The 25814-nt window shown below is 38.7% G+C and overlaps 1 protein-coding gene across 4 annotated transcripts in view; it reads left to right on the top strand.

Moving 5' to 3' along the window:
* Positions 1-24012, top strand: part of WARS2 (tryptophanyl tRNA synthetase 2, mitochondrial) — a gene marked incomplete at both ends in the record, with an annotated part of 83000 nt that extends 58988 nt beyond the window's left edge. For 3 of the 4 annotated variants that reach the window (XM_079697628.1, XM_079697627.1, XM_079697626.1), the window contains 4 exons: positions 5176-5256; positions 8931-9016; positions 21866-21984; positions 23564-24012. In XM_079697628.1, the coding sequence (XP_079553754.1) occupies positions 5176-5256; positions 8931-9016; positions 21866-21984; positions 23564-24012 (735 nt within the window). Of the gene's footprint in view, positions 1-5175; positions 5257-8930; positions 9017-21865; positions 21985-23563 lie in introns of those variants that run through there. The other variant, XM_079697629.1, reaches the window with a different exon arrangement.
* Positions 24013-25814: the final 1802 nt, after the last annotated feature.

Below are 25814 nucleotides of genomic sequence, written 5' to 3'. Positions count from 1 at the left end.
GGGCTTACACAGGGCCTCAAGGTGAGCTAGAGGTAAGAGATTAGGGTCTTCTTAGATCTTTTCTGGACGTGTGCACAGCTGTGCACATACTTGTGGCCTGCTGGAGGCCCAGGAATGTGTCAGGTCTTTTCAAAGTACTCTATAAGCATATCATTTCCCAGCTTTTCTCCTTAAGCTTTCTAGACAGCCTCTTGTTTTCTCCTTCTGGTATCAGCACCTCAGGCAGCTGTAATATTAAATCATTGCTGATGATTATATTTGAAAAGTGTCTTAGGGCTAGGGCTTTTCCCACTGAGTGAGCTCTAATCAGGTCAAATAATAGCCAGCCCTGCAAATGGGGCTTTTCCCCATTTTCCAAATGGAGAGCTGTCAGGTCGAGTAGTGATGCTTCTCTGGGGCTGGATCTTTATGAGGAGCTCCAAACCCTAATATTTCCTTCCAGTGGCTGCTAGGCTGCTCTTTTCATGACTACCACAGATATGGGGAGAGGCTAATGGGAATCGGGCAAGTTAAAATGCCACAAAGCTCTCTGTTTTTACTGGGATTTGGATGTTTTTCTTAAATAAATACTCTTCAGATTATTGCAAGCCTTTGGCTAATTTTCCAGAGTTTTGTAAAAGTTGACTTTGACAATTTTTGCTTGTGTTCTCATTGCTTTTATGGAGGAACAGATTTTCAGAGGTTGTTGCTCTGCTATTCCATAAGTCCCTCCACCTTATTTTAAACACCAGAAATGTTTTAACTTTTATTCAAGGCCAAGTATGGTTAGATTTACAAGCCTTTTACCTATTTTCACCAACTGAACACACCCGTGTACAAGTTACATGGGTAACTTGCATTGCTCTTTATGCCCCTTTCCAATCACTAAACATCCCTTCCCTAAGATAACCTGTTTTTAAACTTAATATAATTTGAACCATTTAGTATATACTCTTTTATGTCTGTCTTCTTTCATTCAACATTATGTTTGTGAGATTCTTTCCCGTTGTTAAATGTAATTCAGTCTTCCTCATTGCTGTAGTATTCCGTTGAGTGAATATACCACAATTTATACATTCTCTGTAGGTGGACATTTGGATTACTTACAATATGGGGCTGTTACAGTATACTCTTGCACAGATATTTTTGTGAACATATGTAAACATTTCTGTTAGGTATATACCTAGAAATGGAATACCTGGGTCATATGTTATATGAATGCTGAGCATTAGTGGATACAGTCAATTTTCAAAGTTGGTGGACCAATTTACATTCCCACAGCACTGTGTAAGAGTTCTGTTTACTCAATATCCTTGCCATACTTGGCAGTATTTTGGGTTTTTCATTTTAATCATTCTGGTTAGGGTGTAGTGGTATCACAGTATGACTTTAATTTGCATTTAATGTACTTGGCTAATTTGTATAAGGTTATCTGCTTTTTTCCTATAAATTTGTAGGTATTCTTTTTTTTTTTTTTTTTTTTTTGTGGTACGCGGGCCTCTCACTGTCGTGGCCTCTCCCGTTGTGGAGCACAGGCTCCGGACGCACAGGCCCAGCGGCCATGGCTCACGGGCCCAGCCGCTTCGCGGCATGTGGGATCTTCCCGGACCAGGGCACGAACCCGTGTCCCCTGTATCGGCAGGCGGACTCTCAACCACTGCGCCACCAGGGAAGCCCTGTAGGTATTCTTTACATAGTCTGTGTACCAGTATAATCTGTATAGGTTTGCAAATAGCTCCTCCCACTCTGTGACTTGCCTTTTTTCCCTCTTTTAATGGTGGTGTTTGATAAAGAGATGTCATTAATTTTAATGTAGTTTCATTTATCAAGATTTTTGCTTTATGTTTAGTACTTTTTAGATCGTATTAAAAATCCTTACTGACCAAAGGAAAGATGCAATCAACTGATTTAAGTTTTTCTGCAAATTTAAAAAAAATTTTAAATATTTAGGCAGAACATTTTAGTCTACCCTGAAGAATACCAGTGTTTCCCCATGAGTGTATTTTACAGATGATTGTCCTCTTTCATTCACAAAAACACCAGCAAAGCATCAAGTCTGATACAGCTCTATTCCAAAATATCTTTTATTCCTTCCTTTCAAACCCAGCAATTCCACTGAGTATATTTCTTACCCCATTTATTTCTAATCAATCACCCTGTCTTCTGTTTTCAGAGATAACAGAACCCATTAGAGTTGAAGTTCTCTCACTTTCTGCTCTCCACTCCTATCCCACAAGATAGATCCTCATCTATATTTATTTTTCCTCCTCCTATTTCAGTGGAAGATGTAGGTCTATCCCACCTTAAAAAACAAAACAAAATTTTTATTCTTAATCCCTACTAGTTACCTTCATTTCTATACTCCTTAAAAAAGAAATGTCTTACACATGTGATAAAATTGCATTGAACTAAATACACCCACACAATGAGTAGTACATGTAAAACTGGTGAAATCTAAATAGGGTGGATGGATTGTATCAAATTCAATTTCCTGGTTGTGATATTGCACTATATTTATGCAAGGTGTTGCCACTGGGGGAACCTGGGTGAAGGGCATACTGGATCTCTTGGTATTATTTCTTACAACTGTATGCAAATCTATAATTATCTCAGAATAAAAAGTTAAAAGAGTCTTCCTAAAAGTTATCTATAGTCATAATAACTACCATTTACTGAGTGCTTACTGTGTGCTAGGTACTGTACTAAGCACTGTCAGGTGGATACTGTTGTTAATCTCATTTTATAAATGATGAAACTGAGGCACAGAGAGGTTAAGTCATTTACACAGGGTTACCCAGCTACTGAGTGGCAGAACTAGCATTCAGATCTGGTAGCCTAAGCTCAGAGAGAGAGTTCTTATCCACTCTGCTATACTTCTTGTATGTCTGCCTTCATATTCTGCCTCCTAGTCATGCTTCAACCCACCCCTCTGTAACAGATTTAGCATTCATCCCAATCACTCCCTTGAAACTGCTTTTGCCTGGATCACCAACAAGTCCATTGCTAAATCTAATGGATTCTTTTTGGTCCTAACCATTCTTTCTGCAGCCTTTGTTATTGTTCATACATTCAACAGATATTTATTGAGCACCTACGGTGTGCCAGATTCTTGTTTTACAACAGTGAACAAGATGGGCAAAACTGCTGTTAGCTGAAGAATACATATATCTTCACTTGTTATAATTAGGAGGTCAGAAATCTTAAATCACTGCTGACTTGTTTGTGGATGGTCAACAGACCACCTTATTGTTCCATGCTTTTGTTTTTCTGTGGCTAAACCAGATTATATTGTTATTTTGTTTGTGATTTCACAACATAAGGCAGAATGTACTATATTTAATACCATTTTCACCTTTCTCCAGATAGAAGTCTGACCTTTTCCAAGCAGTTGCCATGAATATGAATAAATTAAGAGAGCTAAATCCTAAAGTGTACTACCCTTCTTGTATAATTATTAATGATATATTAATTTATATTATAAATTATAATATTATAGATAAATTGTGAAAATTAATTGCCTTTGACCTTTTACTTACTTTTCCCAAATAAGGATAATTGAATTAATTAATGCCACATTATTTGGAAACACCAGGAAGATCTCTGCAGAATATTCAATAAGTTTCATTCCATATAGCCAAATAAAAAGCTACTGGAAAATACTTGACTTCATGGAGACATCATGGTAGCTGTTTGCATATCACCAAAGCTGAGCTCTTGAGCCCTAGTTGAAGGAAAGAAATCATCTTGTCTCTTTCCACATGTCCATGGTTATATTCTGTGTTTTTATTCCTTTCCCCAATTCAGTAAAGAAGAAAAAAAAATCTCTCCTACTTCTTCATGTCAAAAAACAGCTCTTGTTTTATTAGTTCTAATGGGAATGTGTTTTGCTTGGTGATTGGAAGCAACTATAATCCTCTTGCTTCCATCCAGGGTTACTGTTTCTGTCTGATAGCTGTTTGTTTACAGCAGCAGTTAGCAATTTGCATGGACAGTGCTGTCAAAGTCACTGCCCTCAATGAATCCCAAATGCCTCTTGGAAGAAAGATGACAGATTCAACCCAGCGACTTGCAAAACTTTAAAAGCGATTCCTTGTCAAACATGTGAAAAACAGCTCTTCCCTCTCCATGACTTGAGGAAAAAAAAACGAGAAATTATCTTATGCCAGATGGCGATTCCTTGCTAGTAAAATAGGCCTGGGCTGATTCAGCTTCATTCCTTTATGTTCCATTTGCAAAACCCACAAAGAACACATTTGGGGCCACTTTTCAGAGCTGGCAACAGCCTCTGCTTTTTAAGGAAATCAGATGGGCACACACACAAAAAGCCACAATGGATGAAGGGCTCGGAATCCCCAGGGTCCAGAAACAGGATGCATAGGCCTTAAATTCTAGGTCACCAATTAGAACCTGGCCTGGACCCAAGAATCATCCCAATTGTTGCCAGATTTGGTGACTTGATTGAATTTGGTTAAAACAAAAACAAATTGGGAAAAGGTTATATTTTCTTGTTGACTAAACCTCTTCTTAAAAGAAAAAAGAAAAAAAAGGAAGAAATAGAAACTACCTAAAAACATGCTTTCAGATGATAAAGTGATTCCTAAATTTCAAATTCCTCTGGGTCTAAAGGACTCAGTCTTTAAGTCCAGTACCTTTCTTTGCCATTTACATTAAGATCTTACAGCTGCTTTCATATATTTAGAATTCGTTTAGAGAGGATTTGACCAGTGTGCATGCGTGCATGTGTGTGTGTGTGCATGTGTGTGTGTCTTCTTAATTACATTGGCTTTTTAAATTGACATATAGTTGACTTATAATATTATATTAGTTTTAGGTGTACAACATAGTGATTCAATATTTTTATAGATTACACACCATACAAAGTTATTATAAAATATTGACTAGATGCCCTGTGCTGAAATAGATGCCTCAGGACATAATGAAACCCTCTCACTGTCAGCTGCTTGCTAGGGATGTTGTGAAGAGGATTTAAACACTAAACTAGTAATGGTATTGGTTAGTTTTGAAGATGTCTTCTTCGTCTAAAATTCTATGCATTATGAATTAGCCCCTTAATTTTTTTAATTACCCTCATTTGGGGTATTTTTAGCCAAGGTAATACCTGTTGTCTGTTTGGTTTTGCCTTATATGCAAGAAGATATTGACCACCTTTGTTAATATTCTATTTTATTTCTTCAGGTGTCTGAACACACACAATTAAGTTGGATCCTTACCTGCATGGTCAGACTACCCCGATTACAACATTTACACCAGTGGAAGGTAAATGCCAGTGATCTGATTAATAAACAGAAAGAAGTTCAGTCCCCAGTGCAGCTATTTTTCCTCTTTCTATTTATTTTTGTGTTAGGCTCCGGGAATCCTGAGTTTGCTGCCCTCCCTGGTCTGTTACTCTAGCGGCTAGCTAGACCAGCATCTTTAACCTCACCGCCTCAGGGTATGAAACGGATAGTAAGAGGGTTCTCTAAGATTCTTTCCAACTGAAAAACTGGATGAAAATATCCAGCTTATTAATTATTTGATTTTATCTGTGCATGGTCGGTCCTGAGTGACCTTTACATAGACTTGGTAATGACTTTGAACGTGCCACATTCTAATTAACAATCACCATTTCTGGATTACTGGACTCTGAAGTTGCCTCCACCGGAATTAACTGGCATTAAGGCCAGAATGTTTTCATTGTGGGGAGAAGAGACAACATATTTTATTTAATATTTAAACAAGTTGAGTCCAAGCAACAGTTCAAACCCACAGAAAAATTAAGCCTGTTCTTTTTCTAAGAAGTTCAGCAGAGAAATATAAATTGGGCAATTCAAAGTACTTTACTCCCATGTATTTTTGCAATTGGATAACCTGAGGGTAGGTGGCCCGCCACTATGTCAACACTGATATCAGTATCAAGCGTCTTCCCAGCATATTTTCAGGGCCATTTATTTCCTATTTAGAAGGCTTGACATATGCTGCAGAGAGAAACAGACAGAGCTTTAATGTGGCAGTGTCTAAATAGGAGGTACTGGTGATGGTGCCGGATCGTTACCTGCCAGGAGTTAGAAACAAAATTTTGTAATGTTCTCTACCGTATTTTGGTTTGGGGCAAGACGTTCCCATTTTATCGTAATATGGCAATGCTAAGCTGAACACTGAACGCTGAAATCCTTTTATAAGAACTGATTTAATGGGAAATGCTCCCACTTTTTCTTTTTTTCTTTTTTCTTTTTTTGGCTGCGTTAGGTCTTCATTGCTGCACACAGGCTTTCTCTAGTTGGGGCAAGCAGGGGCTACTCCTCGTTGTGGTGTGTGGGCTTCTCATTGCGGTGGCTTCTCTTGTGGAGCACGGGCTCTAGGCACCTAGGCTCAGTAATTGTGGATCGCGGGCTCAGTAGTTGTGGCTCGCGGGCTCAGTAGTTGTGGCTCACGGGCTTAGTTGCTCCACGGCATGTGGGATCTTCCTGGACCAGGGATTGAACCTGTATTCCCTGCATTGGCAGGTGGATTCCTAACCACTGCACCACCAGAGAAGTCCCTCCCACTTTAAAATAGTGTCTAAGGACCTCCTGGTAACACGTTACTAGTGAATGATTCCGTAGAAGGCTTCTACTAGTCCGTGATTTCTTATCTTTGGGGAAAACATGGATTTCAAAGCCAGTCTTAATCGTAGAGCATGGTATACTGCCTTCTATGGTCATTCCTTCATTAACAAATACTGGTGATGCCTTCTGCTAGTCTCATATCACACTAAGTGCTGGAGGTATTGCTGTTACCAGGATGGATGGATGCAGCCCCTTTCATGAGGCTTATAGATTATTTGGGAACAGACAGTTAAACAAACAATCAAAGTGTAAAAAGTTTTAGGAGGGAAAGGTTCCAGTTCTATGGGAAGAGCTAAGAACCCCTAGGTTGGTTTTGATTGGGGCAGTGAGGGACAAAACAGTGGGGAGGAAGGGTAGGGTCAGGGCTGGAGAGGTCAGGGTTATTTGGAGGATTGATGAGATAGCACAGATGTGAGGCATCTGGGGCCCATAATAGGCATCCAATAAGTAATAGAGCTCTCCACACCTCCCCACTTCCTTTGTAGTTTCAAGGTCCAGTATTCTAATATAAAAAGACTATAAATCTAATACAGTAGCATTTTTCTTTTTTTTTTGAAGTACGCGGGCCTCTCACTGTTGTGGCCTCTCCCGTTGCGGAGCACAGGCTCAGCAGCCATGGCTCACGGACCTAGCCGCTCCGCAGCATGTGGGATCTTCCCGGACCGGGGCACGAACCCATGTCCCCTGCATCGGCAGGCGGACTCTCAACCACTGCGCCACCAGGGAAGCCCGACAGTAGCAATTTTTAAAGACTGGGTTCTTTTCCCATTTGCTCATTTCCAAATTAAAAAAAATTTTTAAGGGAATTCCTTTATTTTTATTTTTATTTATTTTTGGCTGTGTTGGGTCTTCGTTTCTGTGCAAGGGCTTTCTCTAGCTGTGGCAAGCGGGGGCCACTGTTCATCGCGGTGTGCGGGCCTCTCACTCTCGCGGCCTCTCTTGTTGTGGAGCACAGGCTCCAGACGCACAGGCTCAGTAGTTGTGGCTCACGGGCCTAGTTGCTCCACGGCATGTGGGATCTTCCCGGACCGGGGCACGAACCCGTGTCCCCTGCATCGGCAGGCAGACTCTCAACCACTGCGCCACCAGGGAAGCCCCCCAAATTAAATTTTTATTATAATTACCCTATGATCATTGCAAACTGGCCTTTATCATGAACGTAGTAATAAGGTGTACTGGAGGAATTGTATGGTCAAACTTTCAAATTTCCTATGAACGGCCTATAGCATTAGTAGTGCTGTAAGCCAGAAACTACTTGAAGTAACTAGAAAAATTTGTAACTAAATTATGGAACATTAAGATGATTAAAGAGAGAAGCTGTTGTTTTCAGACCCAGTCTCAAAGAGTGTGTCTGCATTTTGTTTGGGGAACCCTGAGTTGTGAGCACGTGAGTTTGGTCCTCAGAATCATGCAAATTTATAAATTGAGTTGTTCATTTCATTCAGGAATCTTTGGATTTCAGGGAAGTGATTCATATTAACTAAACAAATGAAACTTATCTACACACCAAAATATACCAAAATATCCATTTATCATTTTACAAGATATGGTATACCTAGGCCTTAGAAGCAATTACCAGTGAACTGCACACAATAGTTCCTGCTAATAAGTAGCTCTGCTCAGAAAGCCAGATTCCCTGCAGCAAGGGAGTTAGTATCACTAGGGCTCACATTCAGCACCCAGTGCTCGCCAGTTGTTAAATATTTCTAGTATCACCTCCAGTGTTTCCATCAGCTTCCCTGTTAAGGAAATATTTTGGTTTATACCACCTGTACTGTTTGTTGGATCACTTTGCTCTCAGGACAGATAATTAGGATTGGTTAGATGAAGTTTTCCCTTAGTTTCATTGTTTTTAATGCCATGATTTTTAGGTTTTTTGTTTTGTTTTGTTTTAATGTGATTTTAAGGGAACATTACAGTTTTGTCAACAGCAGAGTGTGAGACTTTCTGGGTAGTTTCCACAAACAATTTGATGTTAACTAATGTTAATTTATAGAAATTTAATTTCATGGTATTTTCTGACCTTCCCTGTGAAATCTAGAATTTATCTGATTTGGAACCTAGAAAATCTTATGTCCTTACTTTAATAAAATGAAAAAGAAATAGTGGCAGTGCAGGATCGTTTCAAGGGGCAGTGGGGAAGCGGATTCACCTTATTCCTGCCTAAGGCTGGAGCATGGAGACAAGCCAGCCAGAAGATGGCCAGAGTTACTAACAGGAACTGAGATAGAATGTTGTTACAGGTGGCTTCAAATCACCCCTTGCTTGCTTTAAAGATTTCCTAATTTAGCATTATAATTAGGTTCATGTTGGATTTGTTTCCCTCCTCTCCTTCCACCCCCGCAGGCAAAGACTGCCAAGGAGAAGCAGAATGGAGCCATGGGCCTGCTCACCTACCCAGTACTCCAGGCAGCTGACATTCTGCTGTACAAGTAAGGAGCAGAGTTCACCCCTCGTCCCAGATGTAGTCATGCTGACAAGAGAATGTCTCACCTATCTTAAAAAGATTTGGTTCATGGGGAAAGATGGGTACAGAAAGGATCAGACACATGAATCTAGTTGTGTCTATTCCCTGGTAATAATACTAAATTATAGAAGTATGTTTTAATGTGAAACTAATAATATTAAGAAGTAGCCCTTAGGGCTTCCCTGGTGGCACAGTGGTTGAGAGTCCGCCTGCCGATGCAGGGGACACGGGTTCGTGCCCCGGTCTGGGAAGATCCCACATGCCACGGAGCAGCTGGGCCCGTGAGCCATGGCCGCTGAGCCTGTGCGTCCGGAGCCAGTGCTCCACAATGGGAGAGGCCACAGCAGTGAGAGGCCTGCGTACCGCAAAAAAAAAAAAAAAAAAAAAAAAAAAAAAGAAGTAGCCCTTAAATAGCACTTGCCATGTGTTGGAAACAATTATAAGTGCTTTACATACATTAAGCCATTTAATCCTCACAACAACCTTATAAAAGCTATACCATCATCATCCTTAGTTTACAGATGTGCAAACTTAGGCTGAGAGTGGTTAGTAACTTGCCCAAGGTCATGTGCTAGCAAGGCTTGGACCCAGGATTTGAGTCTAGAAAGTTTGGGTACAAAATCTATGCTCTTAACCACTATAGAATATATCCTTCCCTAGTAATAATTACACTTCAAGAGTTTTAAATGTTGATTTCTCACATAATCTAGACTCTCAAGCAATGCTGTCCCATAGAACTTGCTGCAGTTATGGAAATGTTCTCTACCTGCGTTAAGACCATAGCTGGTAGTCACATGTGGCTATTGAGCACTTGAAATGTTGACAGAGGAACTGAATTTTAACTTGTATTTAACTTTAATTAATTTCAATTTAAATAGCTGCCTGTTGTAGTGGCTACTGTATTGGACCTGCAGGTTGAGATCAAGTTTTTCAACATAGTATAGGGTGCCCTCACTTTTCTTGGACCCATAATCTATAAGTCAGCTACTGCTGCTACTTACAGGTCTCAAAACGATACAACTAGAGGATACGTGCCCTCTCTGTAGGGCTGGCCAGGGCTTCTGACCCCATTCCTCTCCCGATTCTTCCCTCCTATCCCTACATCACCTCTCTCAGCCCCCATTTGGCCTTCTAGAGATAAAGCCTCCCAGTCAGCATATAGTCGTGGCCAAACCTTGCTACTGTGAAAGCTTCTGAGGAAAAAGAGAAACTATATGGGTCTTTTTTATCCCTTTCCCCTAAAACCTTGACCCCATAAAAGTGATTCTTCTGGGCTTCCCTGGTGGCACAGTGGTTAAGAATCCACCTGCCAATGCAGGGGACATGGGTTCGAGCCCTGGTCCAGGAAGATCCCACATGCCGCGGAGCAACTAAGCCCGTGTGCCACAACTACTGAGCCTGTGCTCTAGAGCCCGCGAGTCACAACTACTGAAGCCCGCGTGCCTAGAGCCCGTGCTCCACAACAAGAGAAGCCACGACAATGAGAAGCCCATGCACTACAACGAAGAGTAGACCCCGCTCACCGCAGCTAGAGAAGGCCCGCGTGCAGCAACAAAGACCCAACACAGCCAAAAATAAATAAAAATAAAATAAATTTATAAAAAAAAATAGTGATTCTTCTGTGGGAAAACTAGAATTCTTTGCCTGTAAATGTGATAATAGCATGGAGATGACAGTATATGTACCTTGTGACATGACCTCAGAGCCCTCATGCAATTATGATGGAAACAGCTAGAAGAATAGCTGCTTAACTTTACATATAAGGAACGTCCATTAGTACATGCAATCTATCTTTAATTCTGATTCAAACTTATATGTTAGGATTATGTGTCTGTTTGATATATTAACTTCAATGCTGGACCCCTGATAGCATTTATTATTTATAATAAGTAACTTTTGACTTATCCTGGGAAATCTAGAACACTTTTCTCCAGGAGCAGCAAATGAAAGTCTAATGAGGGTCTAATAATATATTTCCCAGTGAAGTAGCATATTTACTTAGAAAGGTTCTGTAAAGAACTTTGATTTTGTCACCTGTAAAGATGAGAAAAATCATTATTAAAGGATTAAAATCTGTCACTTGGCTATGATTGATGATGATGTCTTTGACTATTACAATCTTATGTCTAGTTTCATCTTCAAGAGCTACTTCTTCATAGAACCAAAGGCTGATTTTTCAGCACCAGGATTTGGAAGCACACAAGCACAACAGATTTCTTCAACAGTTCAAGAGCTATAATGGGGGAGTCCTCTAAGTTCAGGGCTGTGAAAAAGAGTAAACTTGAACAAGAATGATTGCCCTCTGTGATACCATGGAGCACAGAGTGGGAAGGAACTTTAAAGGGCCTCTTCTTCAACTCCCTTGCTTTACAAATGCGGCCCATTTGTAAAGGTTAAGCAATCTGCCCAAGCCATGCAGCCAGACAGTGGACAGAGGAGCCTCAGAGCGTGATTATGGTCTCCCGAGGCCAGTGCTCACCTTCCTTAAGGAGCCAGTCATTGTGTTAGGAAACAAGATCATCACATGAATAACCAGAGCAATATAGATAATATATAACAAAGTGATGATGAATTTATTTTTATCAGGTTCCCCAAAATACAATTGTCAGAATGATAAAAATTCTGCAGCTTCTTTCGTTCATAAAGTGCATTAATGGGACATAGCTCAGGGGGTTATTAAACAGTTTATGTATGAATTGATATCACCTAGTATATACTCAATACAAACATTTTAAGAGCACAGGCAACATTTTAAAAGGCTGATACTGGCAGAAATATCTCCTTAACATCCCCAAATCTGTCATATCATCTACCTTTCTTTCAACCCAAGCCTGAAGTTGAGAATGTCCTCTTTTCTTACACAAAAAAATAATTATTTCAGAGGGGGCAGGTAAACACCAAGAGCTTTCCGATAGCTTCCTGTCTGTCTTACTCTGCCCAACATCAGCAGGTTCTCACAGTCGGTTAAGGCTTCCAAGGATAAGTAGTTCTTCTCCAGCCTCAGTAACCCCAGCCTACCCCCAGTAGCAAAAAAATTCCCATGCTATAAATATTCCTTCTTTAACACTTGTTGATCTATTTGGTGGTTAGAATATGTATTAAGAATGCCATAAGATGCCTTTCTTTTTCCTATTTTCTGAAAAGAAAATTATCGTGGCATATGTTTTTCTATCCCCATCAGGATTCTGATATTTTATATATAACTTGTTAAACAGACAAAAGTATTTTTCTATAAAACTAAGTAATTATCAATATTCAAGATGATTGTCTCCTACCTTAGCCTAGAAACTAGAAACTATCTACCTGTAATGCCACGATTAGATCAAAGATGTGGAACTGGTACCTGCATGCTCCTTTTCTAAAGAGAGATAGCCCTACGTTTCTTTCCTGTCTGGTCTCAGGCTGGACATACTGCTACCAGCCACCATGCTCCATTCCACAGACTCTGTTCCTTTGAGCTTTTTCCTCCTGCCATCTTCCTCAGACTGTTCCCCGGGGCGCCATTGCCACACCAGGGCATATGTGTCATTTGGACCACTGCAACGTGTGCAGACAAGTACAGTAAAATCAGCTCTCTCATCTATATCACTGTGCTTCCTTCCAAGTTTAGAAACTTCCTAATTGCTTGATAATAAGTAACAGAGGCAGGACTCAAACCCAGGTCTGATTTTTAGCCTGTACCATTGTTTTGCCTATAACAGAGCTCAAGCACTTGGGGTTACTTTTTGTTTGGCTTCGTTTCAAATATTTCTGGATTTTGAAAAATAGCGTAACTAGAATGTCTATGAATATATACATTATAAACAGATAAATACAAAAAATAAAAATAGATACAAAAAACATTCATATTTTCTCTCACCAGAAAATGTATATGTGGCCTCTTCATAAAATGTTGATGTGCAGGGCAATTATAGATTTAATGTTTGCTTTTGTCAAAATCAGCATTAGAATGAGTGGTACATGGTGGACTGGAGAACAAACATGAGGGAAGGGAATGGAAGAGGAGCCTTCCAGATAAGTGTATTAGAGATTTATGTATTGTTTTGGCAGAACTTCGTAAGGAACCCAGGAATGGAGACCTGAGACCATCTTAAGCTTGAGAGCATAATAAAATAGCAGGTATTTGAAGAGAGACAAAATACTCAAAAATAACAAGTGTTTATAATTTTTTATTTTATATCTACATTGTTATTCTGAATATCTAAGTTCCAATAGCTAGATATATATATTAAGTAAATATTTCTCTCTCTCACTCTCTCTCTGTATATATATATATATATATATATATATATATATATATATATATATATATACACACACACACACACACACACATATATATATACACACATACATAGTTTTTATTAACATACAGCAAATACTTGTTAAGTAACTGTAATGCCACTAATCTAGAAAAATGCACTATGCATGGACTTGAGGGAAAGGGAAGAAGGAATTCACATGTGAGCATTATTTGCTAGGTGCCGTGTTGGCTGCTACACATTATCTATTCAGATTCTCACAACACCTCTGTAAGACAGTTAAGTGGTGTTACTCCCATTTTACAGATAAAAAATGAAATTTTAGAGAGGTACCACTAAGTCTGCTCAACTAGAGATGAGAGTGATTACCTGGGCTACTCAGTTTCTCTTTCTCAAGAACTCGAACAGAGAAATACAGGAAGAGGATAAGAAGATAGTGAAAGCAAAAGCTGAAATGACATAGGAAAATGTGGAAACAGAGGCCTCAAGGAACTATGAGTAAGCAGAACCAAAACCAACCCCAAGCCAAGAGTACAGAGAGTAAGATGATTGGTCGGAAATGTCAGACTTGGTAATTCCAGAGAGAAGCTGAGTTGCTGTAATGTCTGAGGATCAGACCACTGCCATTGAGAACAGTTGAGATAATTCATTCCTAAAACTGCTTTGGAGACATCTAGTTTTTGCATTACATTCTTTCTTTGCGAAGTCAGTGTGTCCTGAATGTTTATGAGATTCTGAAAGCTGCTGGCCAAATGTCATTTCAGTACTCTGCTGAGGTTCACACACTTACCCACAACAGCAAAAGCAATCATTTCTTCTCTTTCTCTTTCACTTTTGAGCTATCAGACAAGTGCCTACAGTAAACCAGAACCCTACTGGAAAGCAGTCTGAGAAATGTAGCTTACAGGCTGCTAGCCCCTGAAAATCAAGAAATAACGTAGAAGGAAACAATGATGCTGAGAGGTCAAGAGACAATCCAGTACACTCTTCTAAAAGCAGGGGGAAGCCATTTGTGCACTTTTAAGGACAGAGTGAAATGATTTGATTTGTACTTTTAAAAGAACTAATTAAAATACACAGAATGAGTTATAGGGGCACAAGAGCAGCCAGGGTAGTCTATTAAGAGGCTCTTTTGTTAGCCTGTTTAGACCGTGATGGTGACAAGGAAGATGAAGAGAAGAGACAAATTTAAGAGATTTTAGGATATAAAATGGATAAATTTCATAATGGATTGGATGTGTATGAGAAAGAGCTATCAGGGATGTCCCCAGGTTCCTGACTTATGCAGCTGGATTGATGGTGTTGCCATTCACTGAGATAGGAAATACTGTAAGAGGACTAGCCAGAAGAATTTATAGCTTCAGTTGGTGTTCTCTCTCCTCTTGGAAGCTTTAAGTCCCTAGAAGTTAAAACCTTCTTTATATCTCTCATAGTACTGGCACCAGGCCTTGCATAGCATAGGTCTTCAAAAAATAATTGCTAAATTAAAGAGTCATTACAATATATCCAACAAGCAACCAGTGGTGGTGAATTAATCCTTTACAAAAGGAAAAACGGCACCAAACTCCTATTGCAGCCAGGCTGGTTAAAGGCAGTAGCACCGAAAATGCATAAACACAGCCAAAGAAGTAGGAAAAAAAATAAGAGAACAAATTTCTGTGAGCAGATATTTGTAGGCAATGATTATTCATCTGGACACTAATTCTGCCAGAGGGGTGGGGTGGATCCCAAGTAAACGTAGATGCTACAAGGAACTAAGCAAAAGAAAAATGGTTTAGTCACCAAGGAAGATGATCAGACGCATTATTGTGTGACAGAAGTTGTAACAATCAAAATTATGAAAGACTTTTGTTTTATGTTGTGTCTAAGAAAGTACAGTCAGGGTAAGTAAAAAAAAAAAAAAAAAGAAAATGGGGAAAAAGAGAAGACATATTAATATGGAGATCATTATGTAGGGTATAAATTTTAAAAGAACAGCACTAAATTATTTGAAGTGAGAGGAAGAGTGTGAGTAGAGAGGTTGAAATGTGAAGAGAATCAGCCCCATAGTGAACAGAATCAAAGACAGACTGAATTAATGTAGAGTGTAAACTCAATGGATGAGAAGTAAGGGCCAAGATAAATTACAGGAGGTGAAAGGACCAGCTGGAGCAGAGGGAGGAAAGACTAGAAACAAACAAACTAAAATCAGATGAAAAAGCCAAGTGGAGCAATAGGTCCAGGTGAAAAAAATTAAAATTTTTTTAATCCTTTTTTGAAAAAGCAAAACCTCACAGAATTGTAAGAAAAGAGGCTAGGATCCGACATAAGGCAAAGACACATGCAGAGTCATTATGAAAACTAAATGTGTTTTCTGTTTAGTTTGGTTGCTTGGTGAATCTGGAACCACTTTGACATGTGGAAATATTCATTTTGATGTGCTTAAAGTGTATTGATTATGGTAATTGTTTTTTCTGTGTTAGTTGCAGTCCATTGTGATTTCCTATGGGCTACTGTAATTGCTTTTTAACCTGCCCTATTGGCTAATTTGGTTTGGGGGAGTCAAGGTAACCTCTGCGTGTCAGCCTCACTATAATTACAAGACAGGAGTGCCAAGTCCAGTCAAAGGACAGGAATTTAGGAAGGTGGGTGCATGCACGTACATCTCAGGAGCACGTACAGGGTTGTGGACATGAGGGGAACATAAAAAGGAACATTTTTGTTTTCGCCACTTGTCAATCCAGTGACTTTCTTCTCCAGGCTGTGTGGAAGAGAGCACTGGACATGGCCTAACAATCATTTTGTAGAATTTCCTAAATTCACTTACTGACCTTAGAAAAAGAGAAACTACTTCCTGATCCTTTGTCATGGTCCATGGATTGTCCCTTTGCCTTCATTATCCTGCCTCTGTTTTCCTTAAATTAAAAGACTCCTCAGAATTCCTATAACATACCATTTATATTTGGGTATAACCTAATCAGATATATGAACTATCAGTTTGAAATATTTCTTCTTCCCAAATCAGGATTGCTGCCCAGGTCTGTGACTGTCTCTGGGATTTTATGTTGATATTTATGTTCGTGGTATGAGTCAGCTATCAAAAAGGAAAATGGTCCTGGTTTGAAAAAAGCCACAAGGTACCTCACATCAAGGTCCCTAATATACCTTTCTTGTATCATTTTGTCCTTCATGGTATCAGATATTAATGAATATATGTTATAGCCAGTGTTGATTGAGCTCTTACTATCAAGTATTGTGCTATGCTTGGTTAGCTCATCTAATCTTTGAAACAACAGTAAGAGGTAAGCACCATTATGATCCTCATTTTGTAGAGGAAATGGAGGCTTAGGAACAGTAAGACACTTGGCTATGGTAACTCGCTAGTAGCTGTTAGAGCTATGATTTAGATTCAGTCTGATCATAAGCTGATTTTATTATAATTTTTCTCTTGGTATATAACTATATACATTATACTTACTTCCTCTTAAGATCATTCATTTATTGAAGAAATATTTGTTGAGCTTCTCCTACCTACCAGGCAAATCTAGTAGGTGTTGGAAATAGATTGAAAAGCAAGACAAGTTCTCAAAAAGCTTATTTGATAGCAGGAGAGAAAACAACATACAATTAAATAAACAAACAAATGATGTAAAATAATTAGACTAGGGTTAATACTATAAAGAAAATAAATAAGATACTGTGAAAAAGAATAAGAGGGGGAAGCCAACTGTGGAGACGGTAGTTAGGGAAGTCTTCTCCAAAGAGGTGATATTTAAGCTTAGACCTGAAATCAAGGCAACAATAGGCAGGATTTAAGGGAGGAACATTCTGGTAGGATAGAAGAGCAATATGTTCAATAGATCCAGCTCCCTGCCTTAAACATTTGAATTGTAAACTTTCCAGGATACACCATTTTGTTTTCTGTCTTTATAGGGTCTAGTGGTAGGAGAGTCAATGGTCTCTCACAGGTTCATTTCAATGTTCTAATATAGTTTAAGCATTCTCTATTCAACAGGAAAAAGTTAAAAATCACTGCTACTATTTCTGTTCTTTTTAACATATTGGTGCATTTCCTCCAAACCAGTTTTTGAAGTTAACATTCCTTGTTTGCACACTGTCTACCAGGCATCAAACTGTGAGCTTTGCATGCATTATTTTACTCACTCATCAAGCAACCCCATGAGTAGGAACTTATTATTAGTCAGCTTTAAAAATGAAAGAGATTTAGGTTGAATACCTCTCCCAGGAACACGCAACTGGTGAGTGGCAGAGCAGGAATCTGACCCCAGAACTGCCTGACAGCAGAGCGCCCCCTTTAACTGCTGTGGCCTCTCCTTTATCTGAATGCACATTATATGTATTTTCCAAAAAGCTTGAGTCCTAGGTTTTTGTTTTTTTGTCTTATATTTTCCCACATCATTAAATGTTTTCTGTTTTTATTGATTTTAATGTTTTCTTTGTTTTCTACCTTTTGCTATATAGATTGTGGGTTTTTTTGCTTTTATGTATTCCAATGATTTGGAAGGTGTGCTTTCTGTTTTTAATTCTAGCAGTGACCATCTTTAAACAAAGACCACCCAAATGAGAAAACAGCCTTTCAGAACTTATAGCAAAAGACTCAGCCACCATCACTTGTGTTCTGCAGGCAAGCAGGGGAGTACAGAGGCTTTATAGGAAAGAAAGTCTTCAGGGATGCTCTGTTTAGAGGTTGTTGCCATGGGGAAGCTGGAGGCTGACTAACTAGAAATGGGGCATCTTATGTGATTGGTTTGGGAAGCATATTTGACTTTCTCTGGTTGGTCCTGAGTTGGACAAAGCTAGGACAAAGAACTGGGACGTTGGCAGTCATTGACCAAGTCTTGACCATGCTGGGCCGATTGCTGCAGAGACTGTGGTTTGGCCTCCTGAGCTAGTTGCTCCAGAGGTTTTGGGTCCGTTTTTTGGCCATATAATGTCTGGCCATTGTCCAATTATATGCCAGTTTCTCTCTTTTCAAAAATATGTTTTTGAATATTTTGCTAATCATTCCAAATAAAAAATGTTATCGTGATATCATGTGGTAAGATGGGTTATTAATCACACTTGTAGATCCTCAGTCTATACTCACACTTCGTTTTGATTTTGTAAACCTTGGATTTTCAATAGATTGTTGGTATTTAAATGGCTTGATTTCAGACTACATCATTTTCTATTTCAAATTGTAACCAAAATTTAGACTTTATGTTTTTAGTCTTTACAGCCAGTCCTTATACCTCGGCATCTCCATTTCTGAGTTCTTTAGTCCGTAGATTTGCTTCAAATTTTTTTCCAGTCCTTTACATGCCTGAGAATTTCTTTCTGTTCAGCTTGCCTCATCAGTAAAATGGGATTAAGTACAATAATAATACATTAAAAGTGCTTAACAAAGTGTACAGCATATAGGAAGTGTTCAGTAGCTATTAGCTACTTTATTATCATCATCAAAATTATTATTATAGTTCACATATAAAACACAGCTTGGCTAGGTTTTTAATACTTTTTTCTCACAACCCTATAAACATTGTTCCATTGTTGTATTATCAACCTGATTTCTCTTATTTTTGTCTTTATTTTCTGACTGTGGCATATAGGATTTTTTTTCTTTAACTTGTCATTTAAAATTTCTTTTGGGTTGTGTTTTGGTATGATTCTCCAGTCTTTTTTTCCTGAAACTTGTTGAGTTCCTTCAATACGTGTACTCAGTTTTGTTTGCTTACTTGTTTATTCTTAATTCAGTAAAGCCTCCTTCTGTTTGAGGTTATTGCTTCGTCCAGATGGTCTTGATGTCTTCCTGAGGAGGACCATAATCTTAGATCAGAGGATGGTCCTCCAACCTGTCATTTGCTCATCCCACTTCTTTTTTTCCTCTTGCTCTGAGTTCCTGAAGAGCCTCAAGTTTCTTATCCATGTCACTGATATGACCTGTCCTTAGGATTCTGCTCCTACTTCTCCCAATTATTCTATTATGTGTTTGGTTTTGTTTCATCATTTCACTTTCCCTTCATTTTATTGTTTTCTATCACCACCTATGTTTTTCTCCTTTTGTGATTTCTTGCTCATATCTCATAAAAGCCATGCGTTTTTTAATCCTATTGAGGTTACCCAGCAATTTTCTTTAAAAAACAAGACAGAACTATCTGTTTCTTGTAAAAGTTCTTTTTCAAATGTTTGACCTTCCTCAGGGTCTGAAGGGTAAAGTTCCCCTTCCTTTGTTCCATGATATTTTTCATAGGCCCTGTTATTGGGGCCTTTTACTTGTCTGTTTGATCAATTGATTTTTATGTGTTGGGTTTTTAAAATCCATATTGGAACAAGAAAACTATATTCAAATAGTGTCTGCCCATAGACAAAATCTATGAAAGGCCCTTGTGTCCACCTTCTGTCTACCTGGATGCTAGTTGAATTCCCTGCTCAGAATTAAACAGGAGAGCAGAATAGTGCGCTGTGCACCTAGCCCAATTGCTTGTGTTGCTCAACTAAGCAACACAACAATACTAGCAACAATACTATCTAAGGTTAGTATTTCTGCCTTAGATTTTCTCCTACTCCTGTCTGCCTGGCTCTTTCATTCTCTGAGCAGCTATATCACATGAAAAAGAATAGTCACCAGGATACACTGCTACCAGGTCTCATCCTGCTTCATTCTCTCATCTTCAGCACTTTACTTTTTAATTCTTTCACAAAGAAGCCTTTTAGTTTGATGCAGTCCCATTTGTTTATTTTTGCTTTTGTTGTCCTTGCCTGTGGAATCAGATCCAAAATAAATATCCCTAAGACCAATGTAAAGAAGATCACCACCTATGTTTTCTTCTAGGAATTTTATGGTTTCAGGTCATACGTTCAAGTCTTTAATCCCATTTTGAGTTAATTTTTGTATATGGTGTAAGTTACTGATCCAGTTTCATTCTTTTGCATGTAGCCATCCATTTTTCCCAACACCATTTATTGAGGAGAGGTTTTTTTTCTCAGTTGTATATTCTTGCCTCCTTTGTCATAGATTAATTAACTGTACATGCATGTGTTTATTTCTGGGCTCTCTATTCTGTTCCATTGATCTGTGTGTCTGTTTTTCTGCCAGTACAATCTGCTTGATGGTTGTAGCTTTGTAGTATAGCTTTAAATCAGGGATAAAGTAGCTAGTCTTTATGCTAGTCAAAACTACCTTCACTTCCTCATGCTCTACACAACTATTTTCAATAAACCAGTAGCCTGTGGACAGTAATTCACAAGGAAAATAATATCTCTTCCAGTTTTTCAAGGACCACTAATTAACCACGAGGCTAGGAGGTTCTCTCTATAACAAAGTACCATAGTTTTCTAGCAGTTTTTCTTTTCTGTGGTTGTTTTGAAAAGTTGTTATTGTTCTACTCATATGTACAATTGTCATTTAAATATTCAAGTTTACTTTAAGGCTGCTGCTTTCACAGGCAGAATATTAAACTTCCTTGATCAAGATACTACAGCACTTTATTAACTATACTATCAAATGTCAACTCCTAGCCAAACAATAAATACTTAAAATCACCTGTCTCCTTCCCCAGTAGTATTTCAGTATAACATTTTCTCCATCAAGACTTCTCTATAATGGTTAATTCTTCCCTTGTTTGATGTACCTCCTCATGATCCAACACTGCAAACTTTATATATGGGACTAAACTAATTATAAATAAAGTCCTCATATGTTGATAATTTTCATTTTACATCTTCATTTTTTAATAAAATAAAATATTGCAGCTAAAATCAAGGTCTCCTTTGTCCCTTTCCCCAGACCCATTCTCTTTCCTTCTTTAAAGGCAGCTATGATCATGAATTTGTAGAGGAGCTTCCAGTATGTTTTTATACTTATGTATGCATCTGTAAACAATATATAATATTGTCATATGTACTTTTAAGATAAATGTTCATGTACTCTACACATCTTCTGCGACTTGCTTTTTTTCATTCAACATTGTTTTTGAGATCCATCAACATTGTACTAATAGATTTTGTTCATTTAAGTTCCCTGCAGTATATTAATTGTTCTGTGATTACAATTTACTTGAAAACGAAAGAGCATATTCCAAAAAGATCTTGAGTTACTCGTTGTGTGACAGGGAAGGAAAACTCTTGCCCAAAGAGCTTTCTGCCATCTTTGATTTGAAGAGTGGGGTGGAGTGTCTTTCAAGTGTGAGTGCAAGCTCTGAAGTAGAAAGCATCTGGTCAAAGCTAGGATAATATGTGCTAACTGGGTGAGGGAAAGGGGAGTGGTTTAAAATACACTTATGCTTGGAACATGTGCTACATAAGATACCATTCCTCCCTCCCAGCAAGATCCTGTCACCCTGCTGTTGAAGGCTGTATTCTTCTGCTATGGAAGAAACAGAACTAGAGTAGACAAATGTCTCCTTGGCGTTTGTCTGATACACAGATAAAGACTTGGGTCTCAACATTCCCTCTGTAGCTGGTGAACATTTGTTGAACATGAGCAGTGAAATAGGCATGGGAAATGCAGCTGCTTGCAATATCATTTTAGTATAAGCAGGAGCCTTGCTGAGTTTCTCTGTCTTTTATTAAAGGTCCACACACGTTCCTGTTGGGGAGGATCAAGTCCAGCACATGGAGCTAGTTCAGGATCTAGCTCAGGGGTTTAACAAGAAGTACGGGGAGTTCTTCCCAGTGCCCAGGTCCATTCTGAGTAAGTAAGAAACATACAACTTTTAAATCAGGATGCATTTTGAAGAGAGGATTGGATAACGGACTGAGAAGCTTGGAACTTTCTTGGGACTAAACTTGGCTTCGTTGTGAACAGATTTCAGGATTTATAATGAGAATCCCATCTTTTTCTGTAATGTAGGACTAGTAGACCTCATTGGATTATTGACTAAAATAACCAAAAGTTTGAAAAGTATGGGAGAGACTAGAAACTACAAATAATCATTTTCATTATAGAGTATCTCATATATATATACATATATATATATATATATGTATATATATAAACATATCTCATTTGGTAGAGCAGGTATCTTTCCCTATTTCATAGATGAGTAAACTAAGGTTTGGCAAGCCTGACTTTGTATCCAAGTCGCGTATCTAGCTGGTGGCAAAGCTGGGCCCTGCATTGAGCTCTTCTGGTTCCAAAGCCAGCTGACCTTGCCTTCTCTATTCACAGTAGAACAAAAGTCATAAGAGTGAGAACTGCTGGATCATAATCTAGATAAAACAAGAGGGCATTGATCATCCTCTCACTTTGCCTTCTTAAATACACAACTGAGATAGAATGTACAATCTACCTACTGAATCCAAAACCTCATCTGCTTGCAAGGCTCTGCTAGTCTGGAATCTTCTCGAGAAAAAAAGCTGTAAATCTCTATCAACATTTTGGTAGCAGTGTAAACTTGTGGCAGGGGCAGAGATCACTGAACCTAAGCTCTGCCCATCTTTATTAAGGTGACTGCATTTTAAAGAGTATAACATGTACCTAGTGTCAATTTAGAAGCATAAGGTGGATATAAATTACTAAGTTATTCCAACAGTTCACCCAAGTAAATTCAGGGCACCCCATGCATTGAAATCAACCTTCTTTTAGCAATGAGGACTATTTTAATGCTTTGGCTAATTGTTGTTTTACCTATTTCAACTTTAGATGTTTCTGTAATAGCCATAAATTAGGCAATTATTAATAACACAGGTTTTATGAAACACAGCTTAACATCTTGATTCTATCAGAGCAATAAACAAGTCACTTCTCTCACTCTTGCATGTGTGTGTGTGTGTGTGTGTGTGTTGGTAATTACTTATATAATCATGGGTAGAGAAATGGAAAGATGCCACAGGTCGTGAAAACTGGCATGGGGGTAGGAAGGGCAGTGGTTGTGGGCAGGGGGTGATTAGCCAATAAGGAAGAGCAGAGAAGAAGGAAATAGACAATACTTTTTTTAACAGGTATGCACAGCAAAAACAGTATGATTGATACAATTTCATTTGTGTAAGATTATATGTTTTTATGTGTATATATGCATTAACAGATGCATGAAAATATGATCAAAATATTAACATTTTATTACACATTTCAGATACCTTTACTTTCATGCTTATAGAAATTACTAATTTATTACAATGAGTATAATCAGATAAAAATAATAAAGTTACTTGGTGTTCTTGGCACTTTTTAAGATCTAGACACTGACATTCCTATTGGTGTTTTATTGTTTTGTTTTCTTTTTGTGTTTGATTTTTGTTTCTGGTACGTGTGTGTTGGTGTTTTTACCTAGCATCAATGAAGAAGGTAAAATCCCTGCGTGATCCGTCTGCCAAAATGTCAAAATCAGACCCTGATAAACTGGCCACTGTCAGAATAACAGACAGCCCGGAGGAGATAGTGCAGAAGTTCCGCAAGGCTGTGACGGACTTCACCTCGGAGGTCACCTACGAGCCAGCCAGCCGAGGGGGCGTGTCCAACCTGGTGGCCATCCACGCAGCAGTGACAGGGCTCCCTGTGGAGGAGGTGGTCTGCCGCAGTGCTGGCATCGACACCGCTCACTACAAGCTGGTGGTGGCAGATGCTGTGATTGAGAAATTTGCTCCAATTAAGAGTGAAATTGAAAAACTGAAGATGAACAAGGACCACTTAGAGAAGGTTTTACAAGTTGGGTCAGCAAAAGCCAAAGAATTAGCATATCCCGTGTGCCAGGAGGTGAAGAAATTGGTGGGGTTTCTATAGGAAGTTTCAACGAGTCACAAAAAGTCTTTTCTATCTTGTGATCCACGCACTCCTATTAAGGCAGCTTTCCTCACAAGTGAACAATTATAGTTTGGGGACACAATTTGGTATACCCGATCATTGGCTTCCTTTGATGAATAATGATTTGTAGCCTTCAAATAGAGCAATGTTCTAAATCCCATCAGTGAAATTCTGTGGGAAAAAAAAAAAAAGAGCAAACAAAGAAGGCATAGCTATCTGAATCCTCAATTATGTGAGGCACACTCGGCCTCATTTATTCACACAAATGTGATTGAGGTAAGTAGCAATTTGGCAAGTGGGTGTTTCATTTTTGTCTCTCTCTGAAGTCTTTACTGTCACAGGTGCTCACTTTATCTATCCCACCCCTTTTAAAAAGTAATATGTAGAAATCTTAGGCTTATAATCCTTGGGATGCCATTTGAACCAATTTGTGTTCAGATCTCATAAAAATAAGTTGATGATTATCATTCATTTGTCACTGAGACGGTACCTACTTTATTGTATTTAATCTGTTTATTTCCCAAGAGACCACACTGACTATTCTAGCAAGTATTATTTGGGTTTTTTGTTTGTTTTTTAAAGTCAGAGATACATGGTATGACCTTCTGAGAAGGTTACATTATTTCAGCTTGATTTATTTATTGTACAAAAGCCCGAGTCCATACATTATGTTCTTAATAAGTACTTCCTTGCATTTGTCTCTCACTTTAATATCACCAACCCACTGTGAAATCTATAGGAGAGGAATTGCCATTTACATACATTTACAGGAGTGTGAGGCTCAGAGAGTACAATTAGGTTGGACAGTATCTCTCCGTGAGTAAGAAGCAAATCCAAGATCAAAACCTTTACTCCTTATTCCCAAGAATAGTGCTTTTTTCATCAGCACAGAAGTCAGAGAAAAGTCACAGAAGTCAGCATGTTTGAGACTCCAAGCATTCTTGTTTTGAAAGTGGGTACTGGAAATATAAGACCTGAACTACTGATATTGTTTATATCAGCAAGTCAACCAATAGCTGCCAGCTTTAAACCTGGATTCAGCCAACCTTGGTCACATTTGTTACTCAGGATCCCCAAGGCCGGTCCCAAGTTCTGTCTCCTATGCTTATTTCAGAGACACTTCAAAGTATATTCTGCCCGACTGCAAGAGTAGTTGGCCTGACAAGTCAGATTTTCCCAGTGAACGGGAGCTTCTCATCTTACCTTTACCTCAGTCTAAGTAGTAGCAAGTCACTCTAAAAACTACCTTCTCTGCACATCCCTTTCCCACACCTGAAAGCAGAAATGATAATTGTGACTCAGCACACCAGGGCCTGATTGATTTTGTAACAGAAATTACTTGTAAGTTTTTTGCCAATTGTCACCATTTATATATGAGTGACGAGCATGTTGGGCAAAGAATTTTTACTCGTTTCCTAAGAGAAGAAAGTAGAGTGGTCCTATTATCAGAACAGATGTAAATACACCTAACACTGCATCCCAGAATCCAAATTAAAAGACCCTTTTTGGATCTTTTCTTGGAATAGGTTGACTAGAGTGGGCTCTAAGGAGCCTCTTTGGCATATTTTCTGCAAGCCTCTTTTTTTTGTTTGGTTGGTTTTTTCCTTTCAAAGAAACCCTAGTATGAATACTGGAAAATGACTAAATTAAAGGTGGATCTATCACACTGTCCATGTGTTTTTTTTACCCCCTTGCCACACCTTTCATCCAAAGAACTAAAGGCACCATGGAAAGAATCTCAGAGGAGGAAAACTAGATGACTTGTGGTAACTTCTAAGGAG

This window comes from Hyperoodon ampullatus (genome assembly GCF_949752795.1).
Source record: "Hyperoodon ampullatus genome assembly, chromosome: 2".
NCBI lineage: Eukaryota > Metazoa > Chordata > Mammalia > Artiodactyla > Ziphiidae > Hyperoodon > Hyperoodon ampullatus.
This window is presented reverse-complemented; position numbering and strand designations above follow the sequence as displayed.